The 18367-nt window shown below is 38.8% G+C and overlaps 1 protein-coding gene across 6 annotated transcripts in view; it reads left to right on the top strand.

Moving 5' to 3' along the window:
* Window positions 1-18367, top strand: part of SEC24A (SEC24 homolog A, COPII coat complex component) — a 51586-nt gene that overhangs the window by 16043 nt on the left and 17176 nt on the right. For 3 of the 6 annotated variants that reach the window (XM_073355537.1, XM_073355540.1, XM_073355543.1), the window contains exons 4-14: window positions 2274-2354; window positions 2699-2865; window positions 4012-4184; window positions 6638-6740; window positions 7578-7704; window positions 8099-8208; window positions 9984-10096; window positions 11513-11631; window positions 13972-14027; window positions 16666-16872; window positions 17195-17315. In XM_073355537.1, the coding sequence (XP_073211638.1) occupies window positions 2274-2354; window positions 2699-2865; window positions 4012-4184; window positions 6638-6740; window positions 7578-7704; window positions 8099-8208; window positions 9984-10096; window positions 11513-11631; window positions 13972-14027; window positions 16666-16872; window positions 17195-17315 (1377 nt within the window). The remainder of the gene's footprint in view (window positions 1-2273; window positions 2355-2698; window positions 2866-4011; window positions 4185-6637; window positions 6741-7577; window positions 7705-8098; window positions 8209-9983; window positions 10097-11512; window positions 11632-13971; window positions 14028-16665; window positions 16873-17194; window positions 17316-18367) is intronic. The other 3 variants (XM_073355538.1, XM_073355542.1, XM_073355539.1) reach the window with 3 other exon arrangements.

Genomic DNA, 18367 nt, shown 5'->3' with positions numbered 1-18367 from the left:
AGGGACCTTCTGGAAATCTAAGTACAGTATGTCCACTGGTTCCCCTTGTCCACATGTTTGTTGACCCCCTCAAAGAACTCTAATAGATTAGTAAGACGTGATCTCCCTTTACAGAAACCATGTTGACTTTTGCCCAACAATTTATGTTCTTCTAGGTGTCTGACAATTTTATTCTTTACTATTGTTTCGACTAATTTGCCCGGTACTGATGTTAGACTTACCAGTCTGTAATTGCCAGGATCACCTCTAGAGCCCTTCTTAAATATTGGTGTTACATTAGCTATCTTCCAGTCATTGGGTACAGTAGCTGATTTAAAGGACAGGTTACAAACCATAGTTAATAGTTCTGCAATTTCACATTTAAGTTCTTTCAGAACTCTTGGATGAATGCCATCTGGTCCCGGTGACTTGTTACTGTTAAGTTTCTTAATTCCAAAACCTCCTCTAGTGTCACTTCAATCTGTGACAATTCCTCAGATTTGTCGCTTTATAAATTAGAATTTATAATCCCTATTCCATGATGAGATATCTTTGAGGTATAATGTATCTTAATTAAAACTCTCTCTAGATGGGTTTTTTCCTCAAAGTATTTTATCAAAAAAATCCAGTTTAAATCATTGATTTTTATCCACCCTGTACCAAACCGCCTTGTAGTGTTTCACAGTTAGTGTTCATCTTAGACAGGGCCATATTGTAATTGGCACTGCCTTTTTTTTTTTTTTTGTTTAAATGTAGTAATGTGGGATATCAAGTCCAAAACTGTTCTTGGTTTCCCCCATGCAGTAAAATTGATAACTGCTTTGTCCTAGGGTAGCTGGGTGAAATTGTAGTATGGAGACCCATTTTAAAAGGAAACCTGCATGGACAATGAAGACGCTTTTTTTTTTATTTTTGAGCATATGAAATTTACTGAAACTTGCATTTGATTAGCAAACTGGTATTTTTTCCACATTTAAAACAAAGCCATGGAACATATTCTTTCTAGATAAGTTAGAATTTTAACAGACTATGAGGTGGCTTATTTACTTCTGGGTAACAAATTTCTCTAATTTGGGTCACCTTTTGGATATGCTGGGTATGTTTTTCCTTTTACTAACCCAAATAACCCCTTTATGTATTAATTGATGGTTCCCAGTAGCCCTTCATTAATAATTCCCTTCCTGTTTTTGCCACTTTACAATTCTTTTGGTTCTTTACCACAGTTTACTCTTGATTGGGTGTGTGACTTCCAGAAGCTGCTATTGATAGAATCAAACCTATTGATAGAATCCTGGAGCAGGATGTGTGCTCTTAAGAGAAGAGTGTTTGGTTTCTTATTCTTTTAGCAGATATAAGTAATCATTTATGGGTGGAATTTTCAAAAATACATAAGGAAATTGAGCATCTGAATCCCTGAGGCACTTTTGAAAATCACTCCCCAACATGTGCAACCAGGAGAGCAATTTGGCATCTTACTACCGTGCAAATCAAGTTGGACTTTTTGCAAAGCCTGTTATCTAGCCTAAATAAAAATTATGTCTGTGGTGAAGTAGTTCATTCAAATGATAAATAACTTTTTTGAAGGGTTGATAACATTTAATGTGCTCTGTGCAAGCAGAGTCAGCAGGGGGAGCACAAGTAAGCTGTATTCCTAGATCTCTATTTAATCACTGGTGCACAAGCAAAGTAAGCGCAAAATCATGCTAACCTCAAGCTTCATCCACAATGTAGGAACACTTTTTTTATAAATTGAAAAGGGATTATTAACACGTATGTTTTACAACAGGTATTGAATATAGAGGAAAAGTTTTTAAAAGTAACTATACCTAAGGCTACGATTTAGTCACAGGTATTGTTAGTAAAAGTCATGGACAGGTTACAGGCAGTAAACAAAAAATAATGGCCCGTGACCTGTCCATGACTTATACTAAAAATACCAGTGATTAAATCTTGGAGGAGCATGGAGGGGGGATGCTGGTGGGGGCGACACCCGGGGCTCATGGTTACTCCAGCCGGGGACAGGGCCGCAGACCTTAGTTGCTCTGGCCAACTGGGGACCGCTGCCGCAGACCATGGTTGCTCCGGCCAGCCGGGGACTGCTGCCCAGAGTCTCTTTCCATTAGGTGATCCTTTTTTGCTTCATGTTTTAGAATCGAGCATTAAGATTTTTACACTGAAATGTTCTTCAGCTTGTCACTATCCTATTAAATCAGTTGCTGATATTAAACTTCCGATGAGGAAAAGCAGCTCAATTTCTGAATTTAAGCCTTCATTTCTTAATGAGTTGTTCTTAGCAGGTGATGCAACAGCCGCTGCCAGTGATGGGTCTTTGGTCCAAAATAGTTATGATGCAATAGAAGGAGGAGGCTTCATGGGTAGGACATTCTTATTAAACACTTTTAATTTTGCGGAACTTAATTTTTAAAGTCTTTTCAGGTGGGAGGTGGTGGGGTGTTACTCTAACAAATGTATACTTTGCTCAGTGTAAGTTTATCTCAAGGAAATTGTAGTATTTGAAGCTTTGTTATAACATTTTATTATGCTTATCTGTGTAAGTGTTTTTAAACAAGAATCCAGCCAAAACCTTTCAGTAAGTGCCTGGCCAGAATGTGAACATAATAGCATGATATCAATGGAAGCGCTATTTTTTTGTGTATCAACCTAACTGCATTTCTTGGATAACTCATTTGGATATGTAAATCCTCTTTGTCCGCTCTAGCAACCACGTATCAGTCTCCTGCTCCCCAGAATCTTAAAATGGGTAGAAATGTTGGGTATTCTTATCCCACCTTACCACCTGGTTACCAGAATGCATCTTCACCTGGAGCACCAGGAATCCAGTCCTCACCCCTGCAATACCCAGCTGGACCACAACCATTTCCTCAGGTAAATCTTTCCTGTTGGTTTTCTATCTCATTAAAGCCTCAGTCCTGTAAACAGATCCATGCAGGCAGAACCCTGCGCTCATGTAGAGCTTTGTAAACGTCATTAGAGTTCATATAAGCACCAGGGTCTGCCTGTGCAGTTCAGCTTGCAGGATCAGGGCCTAAATCTGTGTATGTTGGTTAGATTTCCAGGGCTGGTCAGGGAGAAACTTTTTTCTACATCTTTTGAAACAATATCAGCTTACTGCTAATGTGTCCCAGTTCTCCTTACAAGATTGTCTCCCCAAATTCATCTGTACTGCTGCCAAAATAACTTTTTCCAGCCACTTGGACCATGTTTTTTAATTCCCACCCCACTGAATCCCTGTATGTATTGATTATCAAAATTGGTGCCCAGTGCTCTACATATTTCAAGTTTCTTCTCCAGACTTTCAAAGAAGAACGTAACTCCACTTCTGCCTCTTGCTCCAGCCAAGCTTTTGTTTTCTGCCCATTCTTTGCTTTGTCATCCTTGATCTCCCTGATGATCAGACTCCCAGTTAGCATGCAAAGCTTTTTCCTCCTCGCAAAAACTAACTATACATGTTTTAGTGTTCTAGTTATGACCATCACATGCCACTGTTTGTCCTGTAGTTTACATACATCATGAGCTTTTAGACTGTAAATATTTTGGGGCAGAAATTCTGCTTGGCTCACTTTACCTATTTTAGAATGCAGTACACAGATTTGTCCCCATTGGTCCAGATCCTCAAAGGTATTTAGGCATCAAACTCCCTTTGAAATCAGATTTATGCAGCAGATGCATACATGTGCAGATAAAATATTATTATTTGTGTGCCTGGATAATAGCATACACAAGTGTCCTGTTGATTGCCAAAAGAATTCAATAAACTAAGAAGTCTTAGAACAAGTGCATGGTGGTACATATCTTTGTCTATCATATCTATCATAATATATAAGCTGCTTGTTTCTTGATAGTTGACAAGATTAAGTTTGTTTTGTAACTAGTGCCCCAATATATTGCAACAGAACACCAAATAATACTTGAACTAGAAAATTCTGAAAGGGAAATAATCTGCTTGTTTTTTAAATTGATGCATCATCCAGATAAATTCAGTTAGTCTTAATTTTTTTTTTTTTAACTTAGCCTGCCTTGGGCACTAATCACATAACTGGGTCTATGGGTGGCCTGAGTCTGCAACCAGAAGGATTAAGATCTATCAACCTTCTTCAAGAAAGAAATATTCTTCCTACAACACCTTTGCAGGCTCCTGTCCCAAACTTGCATGAAGAAATCCAGAAGCTCAACTGTAATCCAGAGTAAGGTTTCCCATTCTCTATAATTTATCAAAAGAAATGGAAATAAGAACTATTCCTCAGATTTTAAAAAAAATCCTTAGGGTCTAAAAATCAGCATATAAAATTCTTACATTCCAGTAATTGTTTGGAAAGCAGTTTCATTTTTATTAAAATAATGAAAGATGAAAAGTGGCTTAATTTTTTTAATTAAAAAAAAAGTAAAGTACAGACCAGAGTGCAAACACTGCTCTTGACACATTCCAGGTATTAGCCATATAGATTCATTCTTGTCTTAAACCGTTTCTCATAATCTCTTTATAGTTTATATTTACATCAGCAAAATTGCTGGTGTTCAGTTGATCAGAGGAGAGTGAAATGCAAGTCCATAGCACGGGGTGGGCAAACTACTGCCTGCGGGGCACATCTGGCCCACGGGATCGTCCTGCTCGGCCCGTGAGTTCCTAGCTGGGGAGGCTCACCCCCGGCCCCTCCCCCGCTGTCCCCCCTCTCCTGCAGCCACATTGCTGCGGAGGCTGCGCGGCTTACGCCCACCCACCTCCCAGGCTTTCCAACAAGCCTGTCCTGCCACTCTCAATGGCATGGTAAGGAAGTGGGGGGAGGGCAGGAGGTCCCGGGGGGGCAGGAGGCAGTTGGATGGGGCAGAGGTTTTAGGGGCCAGGAGACAGAGAGCATCGGGAGTTGGAGGGGGGGGATCCTGGGGGAACAGTTCAGGATGGGGGTCCTGGAAGGGGGCTGTTAGGGGACAAGGAGCAGGGGAGGGATGGATGGGTCAGGGGTCCCAGGGGGACTGTCAGGCAGTGTGGATAGGGGTCGGGGAGAGTCAGGGGACACGGAGCAGGGGGGATTGGATTGGGTGTGCCGTCCGGGGGGGGGTTAGGGGGGCAGGTCCTGGGAGGGGGCGGTCAGGGGACAAGGAGCTGGCGGGGGGCAGGGGGGGGTTGGATGGGTCGGGGGTTCTGAGTGGGGCAGTCAGGGGCTAGGAAGTGGGAGCAGGCGGATAGGGGGTGGGGGGCCAGGCTGTTTGGGGAAGCACAACCTTCCCTGCCCGGCCTTCCATACCATTTTGCAACCTCGATGTGGCCCTCGGGCCAAAAAGTTTGTCCACCCCTGCCATAGCAGCTTTTATTGCTGTCAGTCAGTTACCTCTCTCCCTCTCAAGTGAGAAGGAAGGTTCATATATTCTCGCTAGAAAAATTCCTCTGGGAACATTGTAATGGCTTAGAAGTTTGTATGAAAGGATATTGTAGTTTATATAAGATAATATCAATTAATAAGTCATCTTCTAAACCCTGTTTTTTAGAACACTTTTGGTAGACGATAATCCTCCTTTTACCCTTGGTCTGTCAGAGACCTGAAAATAGGCTTGATGAGATTAGTTGGATAACTCCCATCAATGACCTCATCTCCTCTTATAAAACAAGATTCCTTGAGTGTAATCCTTTTTCCAGTATATAGATCTGGTTAATTATCTAACCAGCTGAAATTATTTCTCCACTCACCTCAACATATGTATCATATTTTGAGCTAGTCATGTCTAACTCCATCATATCCGTTAGACAAAGATCAGTGCTTTGAAGTACATAGGATCTTCAGTTCTAAGGCTAATGACTAGGCATTCTCCTGCTAGAATATGTAACTAAAGTGCTTTTCATGATGCTATCTACAGCAATATAAACACAATAAATACAAAACTGTGTTTAAGCCATCTGATAAAATGAGTCTGCAGTGTGCATCTCCAGAGTGGATTGTGATCCACCTTGTGGGAACGTGGGCAAAGGCCTGGTATTTTCAAGGCACTTGGATAGGTGTATTAGAATCCAAGAGTTACAACTGGCAAGAAACAAAAGTCAAAAACAGAATGGATTCTGGGCAGGTGTAGAAGTAGAAATGAAGTCATTTAAATAAGGCACAGGAGGAAAAAAAAAATCTTGACTGCAGAACCTTTCATTTTGAACTCTCTGTACCAGAGGTAACCAGTGAAGTTTTAAATAATGGAATAAATGGGAGGCTAAACAGAAGGCCAGCAGCGTAGTTTCTGCTATCATCTAATTGGGAATACCTTGGTAATATTATCAATTTACATATAATCAAAGATACCTTTTTGATGTGTGAGAAGTCTAACTTGGGGTTAAGTAACCTGTATGTAAGTTTTGTATTTGTTTGTAACAGAATGTGTTACAGGCCAATATATTTATTCCACTCAACCAAACGTGTACAAAATATGGTGACAATTTAGGAAAAGCAAGGTGCGTGTGATGGTTATGCCTTGGATTCAAACAGTTCACGTTGAAGTTGTTGTGAATTTGGTATAAAGCTGGAGAGGGTATTCTGTCAGGAAATAGTAATTCACTGCTATCAACTGTGAAAAGAAGATATAAGGATTCTATGTACTACTTAAATAATAATGTTGTTCTCTGAAAGCCTCTGAAAATAACCCTTTATCTTTCATGTAGGTTGTTCCGATGTACCCTGACTAACATTCCTCAAACTCAGGCCTTATTGAATAAAGCCAAACTTCCTTTGGGGCTCCTGCTTCATCCTTTCAAAGACTTATCGGTATGATGAAATATTCAAAGCTTTAAACACTGTAGTGTCATTTATACCTGTACTAGAGTTCAATAACTGATAACTAACTCTATAAGAGACAAATGTCTCAGCTAATCTTGGCCCAGGAAAAAACGTCCCATAGAAAACTGTTTAGTCCTCTTGCTTCTGCTCCATGAAAACCAGTGTCATCTTTTTAAATATCTGCCCCCACTATTACAGTCCCTAGCCTCATCTTAAATGATATTGGAAGCTCTGAGGTGCAGTACAGCACTCAATCTATAATGAAGCTAGTCAATATATTTTAATATTGGTATAGCTTGTGTGGTTTTATCTTGTCACCTAATCACTAGCTGCAGCCATTGATTTCTTCCTATACTCCAGTTCCCTGAGCACTAACTCTTAACTAAGTCAAAAACTGAGACTCGTGTGGCCCCGTTCATATGGGTCCCACAGCCTGTTACTTCCGCAGTTGACTTCAATTTCTAACATACCTATTTATGAAATGTCTGTTTCTGCAGTGCTGAGTTAGGGGACAGTGTTCTGTCTTTTTAAAATAAACTGAAAATACAAAATTAGACATGCTGATTGAGAGGTTTATCTTTTTTTGAAAAAGAAACATACACAGTTAAGTAGGTTAGAGCCTGAATTTAACCAACCTTTCTAACAGTTAAAGTTTTGGGGGCACATTGTGGATTAGGGGTATTTTCTTCTTCTATTCTGTTTCTTAAGTGGGTGTTGCATCTAGGCTGGCTAACCTCAGAGCACAGAGAAGATAGTATTACTATTGTACTATATGTCATAAGTATCTTGCTTTAGGGTTTTAAAGCAGAAGTTCCTCTTTTCCAGCAATTACCTGTGGTCACCTCCAGTACAATTGTGAGATGTCGTTCCTGCAGGACGTATATTAACCCTTTTGTCAGCTTTCTAGACCAAAGGAGATGGAAGTGCAACTTGTGTTATAGAGTGAATGATGGTAGGTTTTAAACCAATGAGCCCACTTAAACATTCGTGTCAACTTTTGAATTGAACTTCTATGTGCATTCCATCAATACGCTTTTATCCTGACATTTGAGGTCTGCTGCTATACGTCTGGTCCTTCCCAGATCAGGATTGTGTGATACAGGGAGTCTTCCACTATGGACCAAGATGTGATCACTAAAGAGCTTCACTGAGTTTGAAACAGTCTCCAAATGGGAAATATTATTGTACTGCCCTACTTAGTACCCCCTATATATTTCCTCTTACACAGTATCTCACTGCAGATACAGCATGGTTACTCAGACATGTCTGTGCTAAATCCTAGCGCAGTTAATATTCGTGTACTTTAGTGTGAATTGTAATAATACTATAATTTTCATTTTATGTAGTTCCCGAAGAATTCATGTACAATCCTGTGACAAGAGTATATGGAGAACCTCATAAAAGACCTGAAGTTCAAAATGCTACTATTGAGTTCATGGCTCCCTCTGAATACATGGTGAGGTTTTGGTTCCTCTTATTAAACTTTTATATATTGCTTTAATGTCTAGGGGCTTCAATCAGAAAAGACGGCTATTGTGCAAGTGCTCCACAGACTCCTAGTAAGGCAATCCCTGCCACAAAGAGCATATCTGAGAAATTTTGCAAGATGGACTTTTTCAAACAGTATTATGTAACTTTAACATCTGAGTTGTTGCAAATATCACTTTGTACTTTTATACAGGAAAATGTGTAGGTACTGCTCGGTCCCAAGGAAGAGCGCTAAGGTACTCCGCTGGGCTAGTGCATCTAAGCAGTTCTCACTCTCGTGGCTGTTTCCTGACTAGAAGTCTGCTGTCTCAGCAAAAGGGGGCCTCAGTTAGCTCAAATGGTAGAGGCCTGTGTTTCATTTTTTTAAATCCCAGGTTCAAATCTTTTTTTTTTTTTTTAAGCCCTCATGGTGTCTTCACGAAACCTCAGGGTTTCTTATACTAATGTACAGCAATATCAAGAAATATTAATATCAAGAAAAATTGTACACAATCATTGCTTGCACTTCTGTTTTTGGTAGATGAGTAAAAGTCATGTGATTGTGCCCACTAACAGTGCATCTGAGATTGATCAGTTTTGTCTTCTGCAGTTATAGCTTTGGGTGGCAGTGGTTCTGAACCTTTTCTGTATTGTGACCTTGAATTATGATAAGTTTTTGGACCCCACCCCTCTGATATAAAGAAACGGTTGTTGTCTCTCTCACAAACCCCAGATGTATTCAGGACCCCTAAAACCCCTGGCATAGGATGCCATGATCTAGTTTCTGTTAACATGTCTGGAGTGTTAAGGCAAAGAATCTTAAAGAATATATATAAAAAATTGTGGTTCCATCTTCTAAATGTTAATCTTTATTTCTGGTTCATATTAGCTCTTAATATTGTTGTAATGAAAAATATTGGAAAATTTCATCGTTATTGTGGCTTAAACTGTACTTAAGATGATATACTTGTACTAAAACCACTAGGTAATAGACCAAGAGTCCAGTTCTGCAACCTTTGCTCACCCGAGTAGTCCTATTGACTTCAGTGATTGTTTGGATAAAGGTTGCAGAATCTGCTCTTTAAGCAGTACCAGCTAAACTAAACTAATGGTGATGAAATGTATTCTGTCTGCACTTTTCTAAAGTAACTGATGTGTCATCTAGAGAGGAAAATACCAGTTCTGAGAACTTGGAGAAGACAGCGTGTTAAAGGGACAACATCAAATCAAATACATTGAAGTACAAATTAATTTGTTCAAAATAATACCTTAGGTTTTAAAAAATTAATACTTCAGAAAGCTAACATTGATATTTATATATTTTTTCCTTGCATTATCTCAGCTTGAATGATTTGTCACTTTTACTTCTGGATTACTATTGGGCTCTCGCACGCTATCAGGATGCTACACTGTTTGGGTTACAAATATTGCAGTGGAATGGTCAAAAAAAAGTCCCTTGGTAATTTTTCTAAATTACATGGGAATATTCTTGTTGACTCTGGATTTTGTAAAATCTTATTTTTACAAACATCAGTTTCAGGCCAAATTTGATCTGACAGTTTCACTTTAGCAAGGACTAGAATTTATCCCATTTGTTTTTCCTCCATATTTTCTACTGTACTATCATTGCTTATTTGTCCGCTATTACACAAATTAGAGATATTTCTGTTTCGGGGATGCGTTCTGAGTGATGCAATATAACCAATAAACTGAGACTGACCGTTTAAATCACTGGACTTTAAGAATCTCTTGGGTTTTTTTTAGTTACGTCCACCTCAACCTCCTGTGTATCTCTTTGTGTTTGACGTCTCCCACAATGCAATAGAAACAGGATACCTGAATACAGTCTGCAAGACCTTATTAGACAATCTTGACTTGTAAGTTTTGGTTCTCTTCTCAGAATTTAATCTTTTTTCCTTGTATTTCCAGTGTTTTCTTTGTGGAAATGTTTTTTGTGATCTGTGAAACTAGTTTAATGTTGTGTGAACAGGATTTTAATTCAGTCCATTTATGACAGAGAGGAAAATTTTCAAAGTACTGCATAGGAATTAGCCTTAAATTCGGTTCTTATCAATTGTAGATACAATGATAAAACCCCTAATTTTAAAATGTACCTGTCAGTCTGATTATACAACTTCTTGTTTTTGCTTTAATAATGCAAAAAAAAATGCATAAGAATATCATAGGTTTGCACTGAACAAAGATTTGGAACTATGGCTTTAGAAACAGTAATTCAGTGTGCACTCCTTGCAACAAATGCACATACATGTCTATAAAGCTTTTCAGGAGAGACAAGTTGGGTGAGGTAATATCTTTTATTGGACCAACTTCTGTTGGTGAGAGAGACAAGCTTTCAGGCTTACACAATGATCTTCCTCAGGTCTGGGAAGTGTGTCTATACATACACGCACACAAGGTAACAATTTATAGCTACTCCCACAATGAACTTGTGTAATACTTTACATCTTTTATGTCTGGTGGAATTCAGCATTAAAAAATTATGTGCACAGTATTTTATAATTCTGCATATTTTATTTGTCAGAATAACACAATATAATCACACCAGTTTCAATTATTTTTGGTGATTTATTTCAATATACCTGTCAGCAATACAGATGACCAAAAAGATTCAGGAAATGTTTTTTGACAAATAGATTCCTTACTAGGCATATTAATATAGAACTCTGAGTAATTCATTTAAACTACGATAGAGAACCCTATTTCCCACACCCCTCAGAAGCAGTGCAAAGGCTTGGGGGAGTCAGCGGTAGCAGAGGAGCTGAGGGAGAGGGAAATAAATTGCTGGGAAAGATCCTGGGTGTGAACTTGGATGGCTGTTGGGTATGGATGGGAAGGGTATGGAACAAGTTTTTTGCGGGGGCGGGGTGGGATTGTTAGGGAGTTTCCCCCATGCAGATGCCAGGTTGAATTTCCATAGGGGCCTACAACTCCATTCAAAAAATTGTAGGGGTCCACAAATGAAAAACGGTTGAAAACCATTGCTTTAGAGTAAGTCTTAACATAGGTAGTGTCAGTTTATTGCTGTAAAATAGCTCAAAGCCAAGCCATGAACAAATTTCAGTATTGCAGTTGTTCTAACTACTTGTTGGGGGAGGGAAGTGTAAGCATTAGCCTGAGAATGATGTAATGGATATTGCAGAAGCTGTATTTCCCAGCAGGAATAAAATGTCCCTCTACCTTATGTCATTGTAATAGCTCTGAGAGAACATACTTGCACTTGAACAGTGTAGGCTATCCAAAATCGACTTGCTAAACACTTTTTTGATTTTTAGGCTTCCTGGGAACACTAGAACAAAAATAGGCTTTATAACATTTGACAGCACAATCCATTTCTACAGTCTTCAGGAAGGTCTCTCTCAGCCTCAGATGCTAATAGTTTCAGATATTGAAGGTATGTAAGAATGACCTCGAAATTGAATTTTATAAAATGATACCTAATGATTTTGACATACTGTGTTCGCACACTCTAGAACTCTAAATACTAAGATGGGTGAACTAGAGTGCCTTGTATTAAATTAGGATATTGACATAATTAAGATTGCAGAAACTTTCTGAAATAAGGATAATTGATGAAACATGATAATACCAGCGTACAAAATTTAAAGGAATGGTGGTAGGTCACACTATTGGGGGAATGGCACTATATGTGAAAGAAAGAATAGTCAAATATAGTAAAAAATCTTAAATGAATTGAACTGTACCATAGAATCTCTAAAGATAGAAATTCCATGCTTGGACAATAAGCATATAGCAATAGTAATATACTACCGACCAGCTGAGCAGAATAGTGACAATGACTGTGAAATGCTCAGGGAGATTAGAGAGGCTTTGAAGCAGAAAATTCAATAATAATAATGGGGGATTTCAGCTGTCCTCATATTGACTAGGAACATTTCACTTCAGAAAGGAATGCAGAATTAAAAATTTGATACCATAAAAGACTGCTTCTTGGAACATCTTGTCCTGGAACTTAAAAGGGGAGAGGCAATTCTTGATTTAGTCCTAAGTGGAGTACAGGATCTGGGTTGAGAGGTGAATATACCTGGACCACTTGGTAATAACCATAATGTAATTAAATTTAACATCTTTCTAGGTGGGAAACATGTCAAAGAAATTCACCATGGTAGCATTTAACTTAAAAAAGGGGAACTACACAAACATGAGGAAGCTAGTTAAACAGAAATTAACACAAACAATCACAAGGGTGAAATGGATAGTTCTCTGAAAACATCAGCTTGATGTGTAGCAGCAGTCAAAAAAGCTAACAATGCGAGGAACCATTAGAAAAGGGATAGAAAATTAACTAAAAAAAAAAATGATAATGCCATTCTATAAATCCATGGTATGCCCACACCTTGAATACTGCATGCAGTTCTGGTCACTGTATCTCAGTAAAGATGTATTAGAATTGGAGAAGGCCAAGACGAATGATTAAGTGTGTTAGAACAGCTTCCACTGAGGAGAGATTAAAAAGGCTGGGTCTGTTCATCTTAGAAAAGAGATGACTAAGGGGGGAAATGGTAGAGGTCTATAAAATCATGAATGGTGTGGAGAAAGTGAATCGGGAAGTGTTTACTCCTTCACATAACACAAGAAGTAGGGGTCACCTAGTGAAATTAATAGGCAGCAGGTTTCAAATAAACAAAAGAAAGTACTACTTCACACAACGCACAGTCAGCTTGTGAAAGTTGTTGCCCTAGGGCATGCTGTGAAGGCCAAAAGTATAACTGCATTCAAAAAAAAATTAGATAAGTTCATGGAGGATAGGTTCATCAATGGCTATTAGCCAAGATGGTCAGAGAGGCCACCCCAAACTCTGTCTCCTTAAGTCTCTGAGGGTGCGTCTACACTGGAATAAAAGGGCTGTGGCTAGCCTGGGTCAGCTGACTTGGGCTGCAGAGCTAGAAGTTGCTATGTAGACATTTAAGCTCAGACTCGAGCTTGGGCTCTGGGATCCTAGCCTTCCCCCTCGCACTGGCGTAGACATACCCTGGCTGTTGCCAGCTGGTACTAGACAACTGGGAACGGATCAGTTGATTGCCCTGTACTGTCCTCTGTAAGAGACAGAATATTGAGCTAATATAGTTGTTCTTATGCTCAATATGCTGGGAATTCCCAGATCAGATCACTAATTCATCTAGCAGTGGCCAGCACCAGATGCTTCAAAGAGTAGTGAAATCTATTTAATGTATCTAGGGTCTCAGCTAAGGTCCATTAAAGTTAATTGTACAATTGTGACGTATAGTGGGCTGCTTTAGTGGCCTTCACAGGTGAGCTGTTCATGACCTGAAACATGAAGTCAACTTTCCTGGCATTCTAGTTTAACTCCTAAAATTATCTAAACTTTGTATTTCAATCCTATTTAAACTATTGATCTCAGTAGCTTCCTATAATTCCTAAGTGGCTACATGATGCTTAAGGTTTTTTTTTTTTTTTTACTCTTAGTTGTACTGCCGTTTAATTTAAAATGACCTTTCATTGCATAATGTTGGATAGGGTAAATATTACAAAAATGAGCACCTAATAGTTTTTCACAATACTTCTGTTTTACAGGCCATGTTCTTATTCTCTTTTACTCTTTTGCTTTTCATGCCAGATAATCATTATCTCAAATTGAAATGCAAGGGATTGCACGGGTATAACTGAGGGCAGAATAAGACCCAGACTGGTCTGAAAACTAGCTGAAATGTTTTCAGATAGCTTTAATCAGTTCATTTTTCTGCTCTTCCAGATGTGTTTATACCAATGCCAGAGAACTTATTAGTAAACTTAAATGAAAACAAAGAGGTAAGACCTGTCTTAAACTGTTTCGGTGACATTCAGGCAGTATGAAGTGCATTTGATAACTTGTACAGTACTTAATGAGATAATGTCAATTGAAATCACACTTGTCTGAATTTCTTGTCTACTTTTATTACAAAAATTACTGTAACTGAAATAAATGGAAATATTTTGTTTAGTTTTACTTTGTGCGTTTAACTGCGTTGTATGTAATTAGTGTTGCTGTTTCCCCTGTGTAGTCAGCCAGTTTCTCTGTGGAGACTCATCTTTCTTCAAAGCAAGCAAGCAAGCAGAGTATTGCCAAATCACTTTTAATTGGTTACATTTCACTGGTTACATTGGTGTCCTTTAAATATCTCAGGTCTCTTTATTTAAAGATAAGGGAATCCAATGCATGTCTCTTACTAGGTGAAGTAACTTAAGATTAATCGCAGTTAACTAATTTTATTAACTCATGCGATTAACTCAAAAAATTAATCTTAATTAATTGCAGTTTTAATCACATGGTTAAACTATAGAATACCAATTGAAATTTATTAAATATTTTTGGATATTTTTTTACATTTTCAAATATTGATTGCAATTACAACACAGTATACAAAGTTAGTGTTCACTTTATATTTTTTATTACTAATATTTGCACTGTAAAAATGATAAAAGAAATAGTATCTTTAATTCACCTCATACAAGTACTGTAGTGCAGTCTCTTTTTTGGGAAAGTGCAACTTACAAATGTAGAATTTTTTTTATTACATAACTGTTTTTTTTTTTGTGTGAGTGCAATGTAAAACTTTAGAGCCTACAAGCCCACTCAGTCCTACTTCTTGTTCAGCCAATCGCTAAGACAAATAAGTTTGCTTACCTTTATGGGGGATAATACTGCCCGCTTCTTATTTACGACACTAGAAAATGAGAACAGGCTTTCACGTGGCACTTTTGTAGACAGCATTGCAAGGCATTTAATGTGTCAGATATGTAAACATTTGTATGCCCCTTCATGCTTTGGCCACCATTCCAGAGGACATGATTTCATACTGATGATGCTCATTAAAAAAATACTGCGTTAATTAAATTTGTGACTGAACTCCATGGGGGATAATTGTATGTCTCCTGCTCCATTTTACCCGCATTCTGCCATATATTTCGTGTTATAGCAGTCTCAGATGATGCCCCAGCACATGTTGTTCGTTTTAAGAGCACTTTCATTGTAGGTTTGAGACAATGCAAAGAAGGTACCAATGTGAGATTTTTAAAGATAGCTACAGCACTCGATCCAAGGTTTAAGAACCTCCTTCCAAAATCTTAGAGAGGAGGTGTGGAGCATGCTTTCAGAAATCTTAAAAGAGCAACACTCCGATGCAGAAACTACAGAACCCAAACCACCAAAAAAGAAAATCAGCATTCTGCTGGTGGCATCTGACTCTGATGATGAAAATGAACATGTGTCGGTCCGCCCTGCTTTGGATTGTTGTTGAGCAGAACCAGTCATCAGCATGGATGCATGTCCTCTGGAATGGTGGTTGAAGCATGAAGGGAGTAAGAATCTTTAGCGCATCTGGCACGTAAATATCTTGTAATGCTGGCTACAATAATGCCATGTGAACGCCTGTTCTCATTTTCAGGTGACATTGTAACAAGAAGTGGGTAGCATTGTCTCCTGCAAATGTAAACAAACTTGTTTGTCTGAGCGATTGGCTGAACAAGAAGTAGACCTACATTTGTAAGTTCAACTTTCATGATAAAGTGATTGCATAACAGTTCTTGTATTAGGTGAATTGAAAAATACTATTTTTTATATTTTTTACAGTGCTGATATTTGTAATAAAAAATAAATATAGAGTGAGCACTGTACACTTCGTATTCTGTGTTATAATTGAAATCAATATATTTGAAAATGTAGAAAATATCCAAAAATATTTAAATAAATGGTCTTTTATTATTGTTTAACAGCACAATTAATTGCAATTTTTTTTAATCGCTTGAAAGCCCTACTTAAAATGTTGGCAAGCTTTGCCATATTGAGTTCCTAGTTTTTTGTGCTTGGGAACTTGTTTTATTAGATGCAATAGGTTATGGAATACTGTAGAATGTCACTCTAGATAAAACCTGAGAACTTGCACATGGACACTTGGGTTATGGTGGCAGTTCACATACCTCCAGTTAGTTTGGAGCAGATTTGGGACTTTCTTCCCAGTTATTTTTAGATGAGAGCAATACATCCACTGTGCTCAAAGAGGAGCACATGTGTATCAACACTTAATGTGTGTAGTACATGGCAGACTAGGAAAAAGTGAATTATTTAACTTGGAAAAGTTGCTCTGGTCATCTGAGGCAAAATGTTGAAAATAACTCTTAATTAGTTCCTACAGTTTTAGAAATGCTAAATTTCAAGTGAAAAAGTAGAGGTCAGATAAAAAGCCAGATATTAAGAGGCCTCAATGCTGGCTGGGTGCTGTAAAACAGCAAACTACCCTCACATCTTGTTTTAAGGTATTAAATGTTACTTTTTTGTGTATGTATTTAATTTATCTCTTTATTATGCGTGTAACATTGAATACTGCTGGTATTGTATAGCCTGGGCAACAGAGGAGAAATCTCTTTTGAAACTTTTTAATTCTGAGTACTTTTTTTTACTTTATACCAGCTAATTCAAGATTTACTGAGGACCTTGCCTCAGATGTTCACCAAATCCCTGGAAACACAGAGTGCTCTGGGACCTGCGCTGCAGGCCGCCTTCAAACTGATGTCTCCCACTGGTGGTCGAATTTCTGTCTTCCAGACACAGCTTCCATCTGTAGGAGTGGGATCGCTGAAATCCCGAGAAGAACCGAACCAAAGAGCATCTGCAAAGGTTACAAAACCACTCTTTAAACACAGATTATGAAAATTTACAATCCTGTTGAATGAGTTTATATAAATTTTGCATGGTTTGGATTATCTTAGTTTTATTATAGTTCTGTTGTGAGAGCTGACGTTCTTATGCTGTATTAATCAAACGTTACTAACAAGGAAACCTATAAACACAGAGTAATGCTCTGATTTTGAAAAATACTTAGCACTCAGAACAGCCATTAAAGTCAGAGTGAGAGATGCAGTGCTGAGCATCCCTGAAATTAGGTCATAGGAGCGTGTGCCTTTTGGAATTCCTCTCTTCTGTTTCCTTGTATTAACAGGACATACATCTTACACCATCCACTGACTTCTATAAGAAGTTAGCCTTGGACTGTTCAGGGCAGCAGGTTGCAGTTGACTTGTTCCTTCTTAGTGGGCAGTATTCTGACTTGGCTTCATTAGGTAAGTCGTCATAAGCTGCTGTTTAAGATTGTAGCTTCAGTGTTCTAATGAACACTGTGTAATGCTAAAAATTTTTTTTGCTCTTTCACTTAAGTATATTCTACCATTTTAATGTAATGGTTGGTATTGGTAACCATGCCCAAGAGGGTTACTTATGAGACTGCATGTTCCCCTATCCACTGTTTGACATTTCTATGGGTAGAGATTATGGTATTTCATTTTAGGAGTTTCCTTCTTACCTGAGGGTTGAGATTTTCTCATCTCTTGGAACATTGTCAGGACTTGTTCCCTAATATTACTAGACAAAAATCAAAGTTCTAGAAACGTTTAAACAAAGTCCTGTTTAACAAATAGAAATATGTTTAAACTATCTGGGTATCATCTCCTCATTTCCAGATTCTGAACGGCCTCACTAATATGGGCCGTGAGATGACTTCTTTAAAAAAATTAAAAATTGGTAGCTATATCCTTGTATGTCAAAGCAGTTCATAGCTCAGTATCTGATTGTGTCTGTTGGCAGCTCAAAGACAGAGTTCTGTTTACAAAACTTGACCCTTTTCCTCCTAGATCATGTCCTAAATTTTACAAAGAGGATTTCCCTTTGTTCTGGACTAAACATATGTCAGATACCATGGTGACAAGCACAGTATAAGAACCTGAATAGGGTGACTAGCAGGGGCTACTGACCCACAGAAAAAGTCAGTCGTGGGCTGTGCACAGGCTCGGGGCTTCCCATTGCAGTGGGGCGAGCTGTGGAGGCTTGGGGCTTCCCCTAGGCTCTGGGTTGAGGCCAGAAATGAGGGATTCAGGGTGCAGGAGGGGGATGAGGGCTCTGGGGTGGGGCTGGGGCCAAGGGGTTTGGTGTGCAGAAGGAGGTTCGGGGTATGGGCTCCAGGAGGGAGTTTGGGTGCAGGAGGGGGCTCAGGGCTGGGGCAGGAGGTTGGGGTCTGGAAGGGAGTTAGGGTGCAGGAGGGGATTCTGACCTAGGACAGAGGGTTTGGGGTGCGAGTTCTGGCTGGGCGGCACTTACCTCAGGTGGCTCCCGGTCGGCG

The sequence above is a fragment of the Lepidochelys kempii genome, chromosome 8 (assembly GCF_965140265.1).
Source record: "Lepidochelys kempii isolate rLepKem1 chromosome 8, rLepKem1.hap2, whole genome shotgun sequence".
NCBI lineage: Eukaryota > Metazoa > Chordata > Testudines > Cheloniidae > Lepidochelys > Lepidochelys kempii.
This window is presented reverse-complemented; position numbering and strand designations above follow the sequence as displayed.